Source organism: Pyrus communis, chromosome 16 (assembly GCF_041283825.1).
Source record: "Pyrus communis isolate YQ-2024b chromosome 16, ASM4128382v1, whole genome shotgun sequence".
NCBI classification, from domain to species: domain Eukaryota; kingdom Viridiplantae; phylum Streptophyta; class Magnoliopsida; order Rosales; family Rosaceae; genus Pyrus; species Pyrus communis.
This window is the reverse complement of record NC_142580.1, coordinates 28083219-28100652: the sequence shown is the minus strand read 5'-3', so window position 1 is coordinate 28100652 and position 17434 is coordinate 28083219. Positions and strand designations below refer to the sequence as shown.

The window sequence follows — 17434 nt, the reverse complement described above, 5'->3', positions numbered from 1 at the left end:
AATAAGAGGTGGTTCGTGACTAGCCTAGGTTTGTGGTGGTGGTGTTCACCGTTCCGGCAAGGGTGGTGATTGGGTTCAGTGTCTCAGCATTTACACAGAGAGAGGTAGAGAGAGATAGCTGAGAGAGAGTCCAAGATGAGAGAAGTGACGGGGATAGGGAGACAGAAAAGGGACACGGGATAACTTGTGGGCCCCAGTAACTCACACTACATGATCCCCTAAACACAACATTTAAAATAAATATCCCGACCAAAGTGAAATTACAAAATTACTCTTATTGTTCTAAAATTTGTAAAATTTTAGGACAAGTCGTTACATGCAGTGTTTAGCTTGGCATGATTGTTTAGTTGTATATAGCTTGCATTTTGTATGAATGTTTGGATATCATGTTTTCCTTTGGCTAGAGTTACTTTCTTTTATCGGCTTGTTAGCATGGTGTGGGTGGGGAAATGTATATGTATATGAGTGATAGCATGTAGGGAAACTATTCCCATGTTAAAATCTTAGGCTTCAAATGCATGTGCTTGAGCTTTGGGAACTTTATTTTCCCTTGGCACGTTCACTTGTTCTTCCAGAGTACATTTTCGCCTTTTGTCCTACTATACTTTCATCTTGTCCGAGGAATTTGTATGTATAACTATCTCATTTGCAATGCTTATAGTTCTCAGGGGGAGTTTTGTCGAACTCAAGGAGAGTCCTGAAGTGTACTCACTTGATGTTAATATACTATTTTTTCATTAAACAAAAAGCTCTTCCCACTAGATTTTTGCTACTTGACGAGGTTTTTGTGAGACAGTTACATCAGGATGGTCATACCCTTGTGTGCTTTTTCTATTACTTGTTGAAGATTTATCGATTGGGTTTGACCATATCCAAGTTTTGAAGAGACTTACTCGTACATGTATTTCACATTTGAGACTCACATTTGCTACTTCATAGCTTTTACATTTGCCTGAAGATCTGATGCATTATCTACTTGAGTATTTACACACTCAAGAGGGAGTGTTTTGATATTAATAGCACATGTGTGAATATGTATAAATAGATTGTATTTAGGATAATAAAAGATCCTATCCTTTTATGATTGTATTACTTGCAAGGCAATGAGTCCTCTCCAATTTACTATAAATAAATGTACAAGACATGAGGAATAACATAGATAATTACTCAAGGTTCTCTCCATCTCTCTTTGCCCCACTTCCTCTTCCTTTCAGTAAAATAGGCCAAAACATGGTTAAGTTTTAACCTACACCATTCCATGTGATCTACAACAACAACAACCAACCCTAATGAATCCTAAAACACCATTACACTTGGTTTTGCGCCAAGTCCTTCTTTAGCTCCAAGTACACCATATCATTTCTTGTAGTTTTTTCCTAGGTCTTTCTCTACCCTTTTTGCCATGAGCCTTTGTCTCGTAGTCACATCTTCTAATCGAAGCATTTGTAAGTCTTCGGTTCATGTGTTCAACCTATCTTAACTAATTTTCTATCATATTATCTAAAATTGCAGCCACTCTTATTGTATCTTGGATATTTCATTCTTAATCTAATCTTTTCTTTGGTGCCCACATATCCTAAGTTTTTCCATCTTCACTACACTCATTTTTTGCACTTGATCTAAAAAGAAAAAAATGTTGTGGCCTATATTTAACTGACAAGGGAAGGGGGCTGGCGGCTTAGAGAAAGAAAATAGAGATAGAGATGTGTTTGTAAGGTTGTAGAGGGATGTGTGTAGATGATGTCTTATTCTCCCTACGCAGTGCCTTTATTTATAGTAATAAGAGAGAGAAGAAATCTTTCTCCTCCAAGGAATACAAGTCCATATAGGAAAGAATAACTAGAATCAAACATAATCTAGGATTTACACAATCACACTTAAACTAGAAGTTTATAACACTCTCCCTTGAGTGTGTAAATACTCAAGTAGATTAAGCATCATGTAGAGGTTGAGGAAGTCGACTCGTCGGCACTGATTCTGGGAACACTCTATTCTCAATAAGGTAGGAACTTGCATAAAGAAGTAAGTCTCACAAAAAAACCCTATGGCTATGGTAAAAACCCAAGTAGGGATAAAACCCATAGTCTAAGGAAAAATGCGTGAGTAATGCAAAGTCAAATGAAACGTCTACGGGATGTCATCAGGGATATGATCAACCTAAGGTGGGTGCCTCATCAAAACCTAGTTAGGTAGCAAAAACCCACTAGAAAAAATGCTCCTAATCGTAGGGAAAAAAAGTATATTAAGATTAAGCAAGTATACTTCAGGATACTCCCCCTGCGTTTGACACAATTCCAAAGAGAACTAGCAATGTTACAACTAAGAAAGTTTACGCATATCAATTCCTTGAACAAGCTTTTGAAACGTCACATTCGGCAGTGATTTGGTGAAGAGGTCGGCCAGATTGTCTTGTGAATGGATTTGTGTGACTTCAAGCTTCTGATGTTCTTGTTGTTGATGTGAGAAGAAAAACTTTGGCATAATGTGCTTAGTGTTGTCTCCTTTGATGTAACCCTTCTTGAGTCGTTTGATGGATGTTGCGTTGTCTTCATAGATCGTCATTAGGATGTCAATGACGGGGTGAAGATTGCAGGAGCTTTAAATACAGCCTACAACTGCTCTCAACCAAAAGCATTCTCGAGTTGCTTCATGTAAGGCGAGAATTTCAGCATGGTTAGACGAAGTGGCAACTAAGATCTGTTTAGTTGACCTCCAAGAGATTGTGGTGCTTCCAATGATAAAGACATAACCCATTTAAGAACGTGCCTTGTGCGGATCAGATAAGTATCCTGTGTCGGTATAACCAACAAGGCGAGAATCGACTCGAGATAAGGAGGTGCGACATCACTCGAGGATCCGTAGGGATAGAAAAAGCCTAAGCCTAAATTCGTGGTACCCTTAAGGTAACGGAAGATGTCTTAGTGTCTGCATGTTGGTGCATTACTGTATCTTGTCAAAAAATTAACAGCAAAGAAGATGTCGAGGCTAGTGCATTAAGCTAAGTACAATAAAGCACCTATAACACTTAGATAAGGAACTTTAGGCTCCAAAATCTCTTCATCATTTTCCTTCGGACGGAAGGGATCTCATTTTGCATCTAGCGATTGAATGACAATAGAAGTACTCGAACGACAATAGAAGTACTCGAAGGCTTCGTTTTATCCTCGTTAAAATGACGCAACCTTCTGGGTGTAGTTCGATTGATATACTAAGATTCCATCCGAACATTGCTTTATCTTGAGACTGAGACAGTATCGAGTTTTTCCTAAATCTTTCATCTTAAATTTCGACTTTAGGTGTGCGGTAGTTCTCGCAAGCTCTTCAGGAGTTTTGATGAGATTCATGTCATCGACATCGGCAACTATCACAAAATTGGAATGTGACTTCTTAATGAACACATAAGGGCATAGTTCGTTGTTCACATATCCCTGACTAGTCAAATACTCACTCAGATGGTTATACCACATTCTTCTGACTAGCGACGGGAAGATTGTCTCATAGAAATGACAATCCACAAAATGATTGGTAAACAAATCGTCTATCAAAGGTTCTAAGTAGCGAGTAATCGAAAGAGAATCATATCCGATATAGATTCCCATTATTTGCTGAGGCCCCATTTATGTACGTAAGCGCTACGAAATCGACACATAGACCGCATAACCAAAAATATGCAGATGCGATAGTCGGGTTCGTATCCGATAACTAATTGAAGGGTGATATATGATTATGTCGCAACAGGCCTCAGGCGGACTAACATGGCTGCGTGCAATATTGCATGGCCCTAAGCAGCAATCGAGAGCTTGGTACATATGACCAACGATCAAGCAATCATTTGTAAGCGCTTAATGAATGCCTTTACCAGGGCGTTCTGGATGTGAATATGGGGTACTGGATGTTCAACTTCAATCTCAACTGACATGCAATAATCATCAAAAGTTTTGGATGTAAATTCTCCAACATTACCCAATCGAATAGATTTGATCGGATAATTAGGGTAGTGAGCCCTAAGCTTGATAACATGAGCCAATAATTTGGAGAATGCAACGTTCCTTGTGGACAACAAGCATACGTGTGACCAACGTGTGGAAGCGTAAACCAAAACCATAAAATATCTAAATGGTCTGCAAGGAGGGTGAATCAGTCCACAAATGTCCTCCTGAATCTTTTGTAGAAAAATAGGAGGATTCAAATCAACCTGAGTCATAAGAAGGCTTAATAATAAGTTTTCCCATATAACAAGTTTGACATGCGATTCCTTGAATCGAACCTAAACTTCGAGTTAATGGATGCATGTGTGATGATTTAAGGATACAGCGCATCGCTATTCATTCAGGGTGTCCCAAATAATCATGCCAAAGTGTAATTTCTTATTCGGTCCCAGAAGTAGGGTTGGCCATATAGTGGTTTCCTACAGGGCATATGGTCGTAGTATACAGACCACTTGGGATAGGCTCCATCTTCTTTAGAATACATTTTTGGCCATATTCGTACGAAGTTATGAACAGAAATTCAACTCCGTTTTCTACATAGGTTTCAACATGGTAATTATTATCTCTAATGTCCTTGAAACTCAACAACGTTCTTTTGGAATGTAGAGAATAAAGTGCCTCCTCAATGGTCAAAATTGAACCATTGGACAACATTATACGTGCCTTACTGTATCATTCGATCAAGTTGGATGGGCCTGAGAAGGTTGTCAGAGGTGCATTGTTAGGTATGAAGTTAGTGAAATAGATGCATTCATGCAAAACAATGTGCATGGTTAAACTATCTGCCAGACAACTAAATTTCCCACTAGTCATACCTAGAATAAAAATTAATTTGAATCGGTCACATGCATAAAAGTTCTAAAAACAAATATCTATTCAAAATAATTTTAAGTATTCAAGGATGCTAATTAATAAAAACTTAATATCCAAAAAACAAATCTCCAACAAATAATCCAAACATAAAGGAAAATTGTTCAAAATTTAACCAAAAACACAAGGGGGGTTCAGCCACTAGGTGGAATTTGGCCGTAATGTCTAAATTTCAACTAGAAAAATAGTTTATATCTAAGATTCTAATCTTCCATAAGGGTAACGGCCTCTTGAAAGTCAGAAACCTCCAGCTTGGCACTCTTCGGTTCGTCCACTTTCATAAAGTTTGATTCAAACTTCTTGAGACGACAATGATATTCAGCTACAACCTTTTGGGGAGTTCGTTAAACACGGGACCAATGGTCCTTTAAACCACAGTGATAACACATATCCACATCCATGGTTTCAGGTGCTTTGCCCTTATTCTTGAAGTTTGGGGCATTGGTAGCGAGGTTAAGGCATTTCTGGGCTTTGTTTCCTCCTTTAGATGGGCCTTGGCTCTGTTGACCTTGTCAGTGTGGCTTCTGGACGACCCTACCACACCTCTTTTGATGTTTTGGGCGTTGGTTTATGCTATAGTGTGCTTCAGGCACATCAGTTGCCCCAGTAGGTCGAGCTTGATGATTTTTCATCAATAGCTGATTCTGCTTTTTAGCAAGAAGTAAAACAGAAATCAAATCTGAAAAACTTAGTGAACTTTTTAGCTCTATATTATTGCTGAAAGAAAATATTAGTAGCAGAGAATGTTGAATAGGTATTCTCTAGAAGATCTTTTTCAGTCAAAGTTTCGTTACAAAACTTGAGAAGTGATTGGATTTGACAAACTTCAAAATTATATTCATTCACAAACTTAAAGTCTTGGAAGCACAAATGCTGCCAGTCATGTCTTGCTTCAGGCAAGAAGATGTCCTTTTGGTGATCAAAATGATCAGCCAAAGCGGCCCATAGTGCTCGTGAATCCTCCTTAGCAAGATACTTGGTTTGCAGTGCGTCATGAATATGTCTTCAGATGAAGATCATGACAATGACTTTCTCAGCTTCACCAACTGGGTTGTCCATCTCATCTTCAATGGCGGGACACAAATTCTTTGCAGTGAGGTGGAGCTTCATATCTTAGACCCACTTGAGATAGTTTCTTCCAGAGACCTCTAAAGCGGTGAAGTCGAGTTTGTTCAAATTCAACATGTTCCTATTACAAAATAGATGGACTAGATGTGGTTGGTGTAATGGAGAAAAAATCAATCCATTCACATAGGAGTAGAACATTCAGGTTTTAATAGACATGTATTGGTTTAAATTCGCATGAAAAACTTCGGGTTTTCATGGGTGATGTTTTTAAGGAAAACTTTAGGTTTTCAAACAAGACATGTTTCTAGAAACTTCAGGTTTCGAAATAAGTATGAACTTTAGGTTCATATGTTCCTGCAAACAAACACAAATATATATACAAAAATATGTAACAAGAAAATATGCAAATAGAACTTCAGGTCTATAATTATAATTGAATTAATTATTTGGACTTCGGGTCAAATTTAAAGTGTGGGTGAAAAATTATAAAACCCAAATTGTCTAAAAAAAATAAACAATTAAGCTCAGGGCCCGAAAACATGGGCCAAAGCCCACATGTGGGTTGAGCAAATTGGAACTGTGCGGTCCAAGCCCAAACTTGGGCTGGAATGGGCGGATCAGGCCAAGGGGGTTCAGGCCCAATGTAGTAAACGGCCTACCAAGGAAAAAATGGGGCCCAAAATAGGCCCAGGCAAGGGCACTAATCCAATGTGGCACGGTGCACGTGCACCGATGCACCAGCTACAGGCTGGGATTGTGTGTGGCGCGAGCAGATGATCCCAGGAGGATGCAATCCAGTGCGTCGCAGGACACGGGGACATCATAGTTACGGGTTGGTGTCGTTTGCGGGCCTAGAGTCTAATTCAGCTCAATAGGCTGTTTGGAGTTGGATAGTGGTAGCAAAGGCAAACAGCAAGCCCAAAAAAGGTGCTGTGCGATGCAGGCCTGAGGGTTCGAGGCCTACTAGGGCTTGGGTCTGGAAACCCAAAACACCCTAGCGGCGCAGGGTGTTGGTTTTGAACCAGAAAAAGCTCCGGCATTGCTTTAGGTGACTTTCCTCGGGTGGTCACGGCACGGCGATGCACGGGGATTTAATTGGGAACCCTAGGTTTGGACGGAAAAATCAAGTTTCAACATTGGGGGGGGGGGTCTGAGAAACCTTTGAGGATTCGAAGAATCCGTCGAGAAATTCAACGATTTCTATATGTTTTTCTGAGAAAAACTCATCGTCGTCGACGATGGTTTGGTCCGAAGCACGACTGCAGGTTGTGATTTCCTATGGAAAATGGCGATGAGGCCGTGACCGACTACGGGCGGCGCTGGGTCGTGGGTTTGATGCCAAAACGGTGTCGTCTTAGATGGAGCATGGGTTCGGCTCCGGTGCATCACAGCCTAGAGATGCTCGCTTGAGCTTGGGTTGTGTCACATGTCATGGGTTTGAAGAACCCTAAGAGTTTCCGATTTTTTTATATTTTTATATTTTTATAATTCAATGCATATTGGCAAGTAATTTTAATGAATGAACATATATTTGATGCAATTCATGGCAAACATCAAATTCACATAATTCAACAATTATGAATATAATGCATACACAATTTATGTAGAATCTAAAATTTGAAAAACGTAAAGTTGGGTTATGCATTATGGTGAATGTTCATGCTATCGCGGCAGAAAAAATATTGAGATAAAAATCGTTGTATTTGGAAGAACCTGATTGTGTGATGATATTGATGAACTGGTTTGATGTAGAAAGCTTCCACGTTAGAGTCCTAAGTACAGCGGTATAAGCGTGCTGATAATGTGTTATGGCCTATATTTAACTGACAGGGGAAGAGCCTATATTTAGCTGACAGGGGAAGAGGGGCCGGCGGCTCAGAGAAAGAAAATAGAGAGATGTGTTTGTAGAATTGTAGAGGAATTTGTAGAGAGATGTCTTATTCCCCTTATACAATGCCTTTATTTATAGTAATAAGAGAGAAGAAATCATTTTCTTCCAAAGAATAAAGAATAACTAAAATCAAATATAATGTAGGATTTACACAATCATACTTAAACACTAGAAGTTTATAACAAAAAAAAATTATTGTAAAGAAAAAAATAAGTTAAATGAAAAAAAAAAAAAAAAAAAAAAAGAAGGGAACGAGGAACAACCCGAAAGAAAGAAAGACACTATTTCACTCTCAAATTGAGGAAGACTGAATACGAAGAGAAGCTCCCTCCATCATCGGCCCGCCGCCGTCAGCCACTCTCTTGTTTTTCCTTTCGAATTTCTCCACCTCCATTTCATCTTCTTATTTCTTCAGCTCGTTCCTTTGCCGCCACCTCTCCCTCTGCCTCTGCCTCCACCTCACGGTGATGAGTAAGTATCCAAACTGATTTCTCTGAATATTTTCCTCTATTTGTTTCGTTGATAGGATTATGGTTATGGAATTTCAAATTTAAGGTTAGGAGTAATGAGGTTTTAATTAATCAATTTCTCTGTTCCTCAATTGATCTTAGGGTTTGTGTATTTGTTATAATTTTGGGATTCATGTTTTGGGTCAATTGATGTAGGATTTGCTAGAATTTTTTATATTTTGGCCCGAACGTTGAAAGGATTGTTTTTGACGATGAGAAAAATTAAATTGATATGTCAATGATATGATAGTAGATATAGTCTTCTTAGTATATGTCTATTATATCCATAAGGTGTTACACGGCATGCATTTTTGTTGTTGTTTAAGCATGTAAGTTTTTATTCATGTAATTTTCATATGATACGCTTATCTGGGTTTCATGCTTGGTTTCGGAACGAACTTGGTAAGAAAAAAATGATAGTAGATCTACCAGTTTGATGTATCTGAATTTGGTATGCCCTCTATTGACAAAAGACGTTTTTGGTTTCCCACTATAGGTTCTTGGTTTCTCTGTTATACGCTCTTGATTGATGTTAAAAACTGATTTTGTCAGAAAAGAAAAAATTGATAATTTAGCTACCTGATATAATTATTGTAGTTTTCTGAATGAATAGGAGTGCACAAAAATGGGAATATAATTATCGGCTGATTGTTGGATAACAAGCAAGTCTTTGTTGCATGTCAGTGCTTCGGGTTTTGCCCTCTTTGAGTTCAATTATTAAAGATTTGATTTTGGATGTTTTTAACAGAATGTAAATAAACTATCCAATTCTGAGTGTTCATGATGAGATTGATCGGTAGATTGAGATTTCGTGCTTTATTTCATCCTGATGACCTTAATCTAATATTTGGGCGTTGTTCATCTGTGGCCTAAGGCATTGAAGGCTGCTGTTGCCAACAGTGTCCTTTGGGTGATTTTCTTGTAGTAATTGTAGGATGGTTTGAAGAACCGAAGGCCGTTGATTTGGAGTAATAGGTAGCAGTGAGATGGACAAACCCTCTAAAGAGAAAGAGAAGGAGACAAAGACAACACCTGCTAGTACGCAGGTCCATTTGTGTGTTTTATTGTCTTTGTTATGATAATTTGAGGCCCTCTCATACTGGCAGTTAGCAAAGAGCTTTAATTTTTTTTTATTTTTTTATTTTTTATTTTTATATTTTTTTTAAATTCAAATTTGCAGGAGCAGTCTGCGACTACCAGTGCTGGTGCTGTTAATCCTGAGTGGTCGGGATTTCAGGTTACAATGTGAAAAGCCTTAGTTTTTGGTATTTCTGTTTCGTTTAAGGTATCTTTGGAATTTATTGCGGGTAGTTGTTTGTTCAACAGGCATATTCTCCAATACCTCCACATGGATTTATGGCTTCAAGTCCTCAAGCTCACCCCTATATGTGGGGGGTTCAGGTATATTGGTGCCTATAAGACTTTTTTTTTTTGTTTAATCTTGATTCATGATCAACGAAAAAAATTCCTGATTATTCAACTTTGGACTGCACTTTGTAAAACATTTGACTTTTATGTTATTTTTTACTCAGTGGCTTTTGGACATCTAGAGTTGCGAGCTGTGGGCAGTATAGTGGGAACTTAACTAAACATCTGTTATTTTTTTACAAATCATTTGGAAAGTGTTAATAAACTGAAGACCTGAAGACAGCATTGGTTCATCTGAAAGACCTTGCCTTTAAGATTTTTTTTCAAGTTTCTGGGATATCGAGCACGTTCACAAGAATGGGATACAGATGTAGGAGCATTATGGCTGTGTACTGACTGTCTTTTTAACCACGGGTTCTTGAGAATTAGACTTAGAAAGGATTTTTCTTTAGTTTGATGAAGTAACTTATTTTTCTCTCATTCCAAAACAAAAAAACACAAAAAATGAAGTGACTTACCTTTGTTTTTTTTTTTTTTTTTTTGTCTATTTCCTAACAGTCTACAATTTTGATTTTTTTTTCCTCTTGAAGTTACAAAAGGACGTGGGCAATGGTATTGAAAGTATTGTTGAAAATGGGACTCAATTTTAATTCTTTTGATGCTTCAAACTTGCAAACGGGCTGATAACTGGTTTATTTATATTAACAATGTCTAATTTTCAGCATATTATGCCACCCTATGGTACCCCTCCGCACCCATATGTTGCAATGTATCCCCATGGTGGCTTATATGCTCACCCGTCTATGCCTCCTGTAAGTTTTTGTCTATTTTGCTTCAGCTGAATTACCAGTCTCTAGCCTCATTTTCCAGATGGCACTAACTCTTGATGCCTTGCTCTAATTTTAAACAGGGATCTTATCCTTTTAGCCCATTTGCTATGCCTACTCCAAATGGTATTGTAGAGGCTTCTGTAAGTTTCTGTCGCTACACCATTTGTTGCTTAAGATAAGGTATTTTTCCATTTGAGTAGATGAGATAGAATTTAAAAAATTCCTTTTAGGGTAACACACCTGGGAGCATGGAAGCAGATGGTAAGCCATCTGAGGTCAAGGATAAATTACCAATAAAACGATCAAAAGGAAGCTTGGGCAGTTTGAATATGATTACAGGGAAGAATAACGAGCTTGGCAAAACATCAGGAGCCTCTGCTAATGGAGTTTATTCCAAAAGGTAACTGATAACGTTTAGTGCCTATTGGCCATTATATCAGGGATTCCAGCTGTCCCCTTACTGAAATATTTGGGTTTAAAACACTTTGGATGGAAAGGGAAAAAGATAGGGAGATCAAAGCCATCTATTTGATCAACTGTGTGTGTATCTTTTGTCTATTCCAATTTATTCTATGAAAGTGATCGTGAAGGAAATCATTTTTGCATAGATGCTTGTCGTAGCTCATAATGTCTAGTAAGGATTGGATCCTTATTATGAAATCAAATCTAGGTCAGAGCAGTTCAGGGCAAATATGGTGTCTTTCCTCGGATCTGTCATTCTTATACCATGTTTTCACATGTTAATTTCGGTAATGCTTGAATATACTTTGGAAATGCAGTGCTGAGAGTGCTAGTGATGGTACAAGTGAAGGAAGTGATGCAAATTCTCAGAGTGTAAGTTCCATGCCGTTGAAGTTGAATATTTGGTTGTTTATTTTATTTGAGCTAGATAAACTGGCCCTCATGTTGTTTATATCGAGCCTATTGTATTGAACGGCTCTTGATTTTTTTTTCTTCCTTGCAGTTTTTTGTTAAGAAATAATTTTTATGCGTGCTGCTTCTGTTTTCCATCATATTTTCATTACTTGTGTAGGATTCACAATTGAAGTCTGGGGTCAGGCAAGATTCTTTGGAAGGTTTGATTATATTATTTTCTGAGGCTGTTAATCTTTACTTAAGAGATTTTACTAAGAATTTATATGGCCTTATTGCAGGTGATGTATCTCAGAATGGCAGTTCTGCACATGGTTCTCAAAATGGAGCACCAAACACACATACCATGTTGAATCAGACGATGGCCGTCATGCCAATAACGGCTGCTGGTGCTCCTGGCGTTGTTCCTGGTCCTGCAACTAACTTAAATATTGGGATGGATTATTGGGGAGCTCCACCTTCTGCCGCCATACCTGCAATGCATGGGAAGGTTGCAACCACTCCAGTATCAGCAGGAATAGTTACTGCTGGGTCTCGGGATAGTGTTCAGTCACAGCTTTGGTTACAAGTAATATTTGCCCCTGTGTTTTAAATTCAATCTCTTTTCTTCTTATCAAGTTTTTTTACGTGCTCTTAGTTAATCTGCTTTCCGTTAAGAGATAGTTTATAGATCTTATTAAAAAGAGGAAGAATATTCACTTTGAGAATGCAAAGTGATGGTTACATTTTTGTGTTGCATAAATTGCATTCCATGTGAAAATTGGTATTTGTGCATGCTTTCTTAGCATTTAGGCTATCAATAGAATTTTGAAACAGTTATATCTTGTGGCTGTAGGACTGTAGATGGACGTTGTTATATGAAAACATGGTGTAGTTAAGTCAATTGAGTTTATAGTTAATGGGTAAAACAAATTTTTCATTGCTTCTGAAGAAAGCTATAACCACCTAGGGCATCTGCATGGATTATTTTTCCGCAGTTATTCTGATTTTCATGCTTATTTGGAAGCGTAGTGCTATCTTCACACCTATTTTTACTTCTCACACACCCTTCTCAATTTCCGGCCATCGGATCGAATGAAGTGAAGAAGACCAATGGCCAAAAGTTAACAAGGGTGTGTGGGAGGTAAAAATGGGTGTGTGAATAGCAATATCCTATTTGGAATTGCATTCTGGCTTTCTTCTCATCTGAATTGCTGTTAACATGAACCATGTTAAGATTAGCGAGTCCACTAGTCAAGTACTTGTTTTTATTTCTGATTGCTATTACCTCTATTATGACTTAGTAGTCCACTATACTTGTTTCGTGGCTATAACCTACACATAAACGTGGTGTTCTGATTCTGGATGTGTGCTCTATAGTAAGGGGATGCAATATGTATGTAATTTTTAAAGAAATCCCTTACTTCATACATATTCGAGGTAATTAGAGATGGATGCTCGACAACTAGTTGTTTGCATGCCCATATGTGGTTTTGTCAATAGGCACCGTACTTGTTAATTGCATGTTGCAAGGTTGGTGTCCTTCCTAGGTTTCTCCTCAGATACATGATGTAGGATCACCCTTGGTTTGGGCTGTCACCAGAAATTGGAGGGGCGGTAGATTCTAGGGTCTAATCTTAAGGTTTATGGTAAAAAACAGTGTAGTAAGTACTAATGTAAAGGGTGGGTAGCTCATTAATGGCCGACAAATACTTGTTCGTGTTCTGGGCTGGGACGCCGTAATTTAAGAACACTGTTTTGGTTATTTTCTGTACTTTGTGTAGATTTTGATGATTGGCACTGTGAGAGTTTGTTGGATATGACTTTTAAGTTGGATTGGGAATTGGTGAGTGCAGTCTAGGGATGGGTTACGTTGAAGAATAAGGCGCTGCTTGGTGAATGGCTTTTTCTGATTTCCTCTGGAAAGGGAGCCATTGTGGCATAAGGTAACAATTACGAAATACAGGTGGAGAGAACAGTTGGGATGCTAGTGTAGAGACCAAAGGGGTCTGATTCAATCCTTGGAAGGACATGTCTGAAATAAGAATTGGCCAAATAGAGTAACTATTTAACACCCAAACAAGAAATAATATAGGTTCATAACTGGACTAATTTAAAATTAGACCACAAGCTAGTATGAAGTAGTACCAAAATGAAGGAAAAAAAACCTGTGATACATAAACTACAAAAATGCCTAAAACAATAATAGTCTAATAAGACTGGTCTGGCCAAATATTATCAATCCCATTATAGTACATTACCAAGAAATCTTCCTTACATTGCCCTTGAAAGTTTGATGTGTGCAACCAACATCATTCGCACAATATCTATCTTTTCATTTTTCCTCATTTGTTTTTGTGGTTCGGTCATTTATGTTGATGGAGCAAGGAGTACGAGTAGCATTTACCCAAGTTATAAAGGATATGTATGATGGAGTAAGGACTACATTAAGAACTCATGAAGGACAAGTAGAAAGCTTTCCTATAACTGTAGGGTTACATTGAGGCTCATCTTTAAGTCCTTACCTCTTTGTATTGGAAATGGATGAGTTAACAGGACATATCCAAGATGATATTCCTTGGTGTATGCTTTTCGCAGACGATATAGTATTGATAGATGAAACTCAAGAGGGAGTAAATGCGAAGCTGAACCTTTGGCGGGAAGTGTTGGAATATAAAGGTCTTTGCCTAAGTAGGTCAAAGACAGAGTATATGGAGTGCAAGTTCTGTGGGAACGGAGGTCCAAATGAGATAGGGGTGAGGATTGGAGATCATGAAGTACCAAAGAGCGAACACTTTAGCTATCTTGGATCTATCTTGCAAAAGAACAAAGAATTGGATGAAGACCTCAATCATAGAATGCAAGTTGATGATGAAGTGGAAGAGTGCATCGGGTGTGTTGTGCGACCGTTGTATGCCACTAAAGCTGAAGGAAAATTTTTATAGGATGACAATAAGGCCAGCAAAGCTTTATGGCGCGAATGTTGGGCGGTGAAGCACCAACACGTACACAAAATGAGTGTAACAGAGATGAGAATGCTTTGTTGGATGTTTGGGCACACGAGAAAGGACAGGATTAGGAACGAGGACATCCGAGGTAAATTGGGAGTGGCCAAAATTGAAGATAAGATGAAAGAATTGGTTAGGGTGATTTGGACATGTGAAACGAAGACCTACAGACGTTCCGGTTAGAAGATGTGATTACAAGACAGAGTCTTAGGGCCAAAGGGGTGGAGGAAGACCTAGGAAGACTTGGAAAGAGATTCTAAGAAAAGACTTGGACTACTTGGATCTAATGGAAGACATGGCACAAAACCGAGTGCAGTGGCGTTCTAGGATTCATATAGCCAACTGCACTTAGTGGAATAAGGCTTTATTGTTGTTGTTGTGGTCATTTTTGACCTACAAAATTCCTACCCCATAGAGCATCTAGACTCCAATTTGTTTTGCAGGTGAATTACATATTTGAGTTGAAGGTGTCATGTATGATATTTCATTGATGTTATGATTACTAGCATGGTAGATGTTTCTATTAGTTTCCAGTGAACTTGTATGTATTTTTGAGTGAATGCTGAATTCCCGTTTTGGGCGAAATTTTGTGGTATGTGTTTAATATCAATGTTCTCAGATTGTGTCAGACTTATGGAGTGTCACAAACTATGCTTTAATACAGTATCTAGCACGTTTTCAAGCTCCTCTTTGTTTTTCACTTCACCACATTTTTAAGCACCCTCACCTCTTGTTTTTTGACTCAGGATGAGAGAGAGCTTAAAAGACAGAAAAGAAAGCAGTCAAATAGGGAATCCGCTCGTCGATCTAGGTTGCGCAAGCAGGTAATTTTCTGCCTCCGTTAATTTTCTCCCACTACTTGGCACTGTTTGTACCATATGGACTCATCTGATGTATATGCATGATTTTGAATTAGGCGGAATGCGATGAGCTGGCCCAGCGTGCTGAAGCCTTAAAAGAGGAAAATGGCACTCTTAGATCAGAAGTTAACCGGATCAGGAGCGAGTATGAGCTGCTTCTCTCAGAGAATGCCTCTCTAAAGGTAACGTTTAATACTTGGTTTGTTTTAGTACATATTATTTCAAAGAAAAAGAGATTATATTACCAGCTAATTCCCATCCTGCCTTAAGGCGCAAAGGATCTGTTGAATTTTCGCTATAATTTTTTTTTTTTGTAATTTATTTGTTTTCAATCAGTACAATCCTAATTACTAGAAATTGTTCTAGCAAACCTTGATTTAGGATTGCTTTGATCCAAAACAGAGTTTGCCAACATTCGTGATCTTGATAGTTTTTTCACGTATTGCATAGCAAGCGACAATTGAATTCGACACAGATGTTTTCATGTAAACTCTCAAGTAATTAAAATTTTCATTTAAAATGCCTGGTCACATTCTAACTCCTTATAACATAATTGATTGGATAAGCCTCGGGGGTAAGTGATGCACTATCAGTCTGATCCAGATTCTAGTTTCTTCATTTCCCATAGCAATGTGTGGATCCAGACTCCAGATATCTGTCTTGGTGGGAACTTGAATGGAAATGTAATTTTGATTAGGGAGTCCCATGTTAAACCGGACGTGCTACTTTCTACAGGAGAGGCTTGGAGAAATTCCTGGTCACGAAGATGTACGGTCTGCCAGAAGTGAACCACATTTGAGCAATGACACTAAACAGATTGCACAAACAGAACGGCATGGCGGCCTCTAGGATGAGTAGCTGAGCTTTGTGCTGCGTTCTTGCAGGAGCACAATCTAACCTATAAGCAACAGGGAGTTTATTTTGCATAGCGTGTAGTTTGACCTTTGTCCAAGTTTTAACCTTTTATATTTTAGGAGATGTTTACGCGATGCAGATCATATTTATTTCTGCTTGGGCCTACCTTTAAGAGTTGAAGGCCGAAGATGATATGTCTTGAGTATGAAATTAATGTTATACCCTTGTTTGTTTCTTAAGGGTAGTCGCATTCACACTTAAATTCATTTGTATTGAATTATGGCCGATGAATCCGTAACTTGGGAGATTCATTCAGTATATGCTACTCTCTAACACAAATCTTGATCCGTAAAGTGTTTTGTTTTTATTTTTTTATTATCTTTTTCTTTTGTTGTACTTTTTTTTTATGTTTTTTGGTTATGTTTACCATTTCTATGCTGGTTGCATAAGGCTTGTTGAAGTCAACAGGAACTCAAGTAGGGATGGGCATAAAAACTGTGGAACCATAAAACCAAATCAAACTGTGACAAAATAAACCGTAAAAACTTGTGTTGACGAAAAGTCATCGTTCAGGCCTGTTCTTTCATCTTGGCGAAACCGGCCAGAACCAAATCGTGAATATAATTAATGAATTAAATTTATTAGTTCCATCTAGGTGCACTAAATGGGTTTTCAAAACCAGATTGGTTTCTACTAGTGCAACTGCATTTAAGACCATTTCTCATTTAGGTTTCACCTAGTGAGGCAGCCTCACTCAGTCGCTCATTCCGACACACCCCAACCTTAGGAGGTTAGAGCATGCTGGCCGTCACCGTGAGGTGATGTAAAAGATGAACAAATTACACAATAACGATACTTGGCAATATAAGCGTAAAAGTGAAGTAAATACAAATTTATGGAAAATATAATTATGTATAGGTATAAAAACAAACTGCCCCACTCACAAGTACGTCGTCGAATCGTAGCCCCCGAGCCTTGCCTGACCCCTTAAGTCCTCGGGATATGTTTCCCCTATATGTGAAATAACTATATTTAAATTAATTAAAACACATACACATAAACTTGAATAAAACCCCATAGTTTGCTCAAACCTAGGGTTTAAATACATGAAATCGATATACTCGACGTCATGGACCTACACAAATTTTCAAAATAATTTTTGGACACAAAACGCGCCCTCACACGCCGCCCAAGGCACATCCATACGCGCCACCACGCGCAAGCAGAGCTGACGGAGGCCTAAAGGCTGTTAGGAATATTCTGTTAAATCCCTAACAAAAGTTAACGGCATTACCTGACGTTGTTAGAATATTCCATCGTCTTCTCCAGTGGTT

The 17434-nt window shown here is 38.4% G+C and overlaps 1 protein-coding gene across 4 annotated transcripts; it reads left to right on the top strand.

Annotated features, from left to right (window-relative positions):
• The first annotated feature begins 7981 nt into the window (after positions 1 to 7981).
• Positions 7982 to 16453, top strand: LOC137730918 (bZIP transcription factor 16). Of its 4 annotated transcripts, none has more exons than XM_068469920.2 (13): positions 7982 to 8289; positions 9202 to 9373; positions 9508 to 9564; positions 9654 to 9728; positions 10418 to 10507; positions 10606 to 10665; positions 10756 to 10925; positions 11305 to 11359; positions 11559 to 11601; positions 11680 to 11966; positions 15132 to 15209; positions 15302 to 15427; positions 15981 to 16453. In XM_068469920.2, the coding sequence occupies exons 2-13, from the start codon at positions 9314 to 9316 to the stop codon at positions 16092 to 16094; spliced, it is 1215 nt and encodes a 404-aa protein (XP_068326021.2). In that variant the 5' UTR covers positions 7982 to 8289; positions 9202 to 9313; the 3' UTR covers positions 16095 to 16453. The 4 variants fall into 4 exon arrangements, with proteins under 4 accessions (XP_068326021.2, XP_088543704.1, XP_088543705.1 ...); XM_088687578.1 differs by having other exon boundaries at positions 8009 to 8289; positions 9211 to 9373; XM_088687579.1 differs by having other exon boundaries at positions 8063 to 8289; positions 15943 to 16453.
• Positions 16454 to 17434: the final 981 nt, after the last annotated feature.

What these genes read in the sequence shown, in the direction of transcription:
- LOC137730918 (XM_068469920.2), top strand. Translation starts at nt 9,314, where the DNA reads ATGGACAAACCCTCTAAAGAGAAAGAGAAGGAGACAAAGACAACACCT. An exon ending in ATGGTATTGTAGAGGCTTCT is followed by an intron (nt 10,666 to 10,755) that starts GTAAGTTTCTGT and finishes AATTCCTTTTAG; the next exon opens with GGTAACACACCTGGGAGCAT. An exon ending in GATCTAGGTTGCGCAAGCAG is followed by an intron (nt 15,210 to 15,301) that starts GTAATTTTCTGC and finishes ATTTTGAATTAG; the next exon opens with GCGGAATGCGATGAGCTGGC.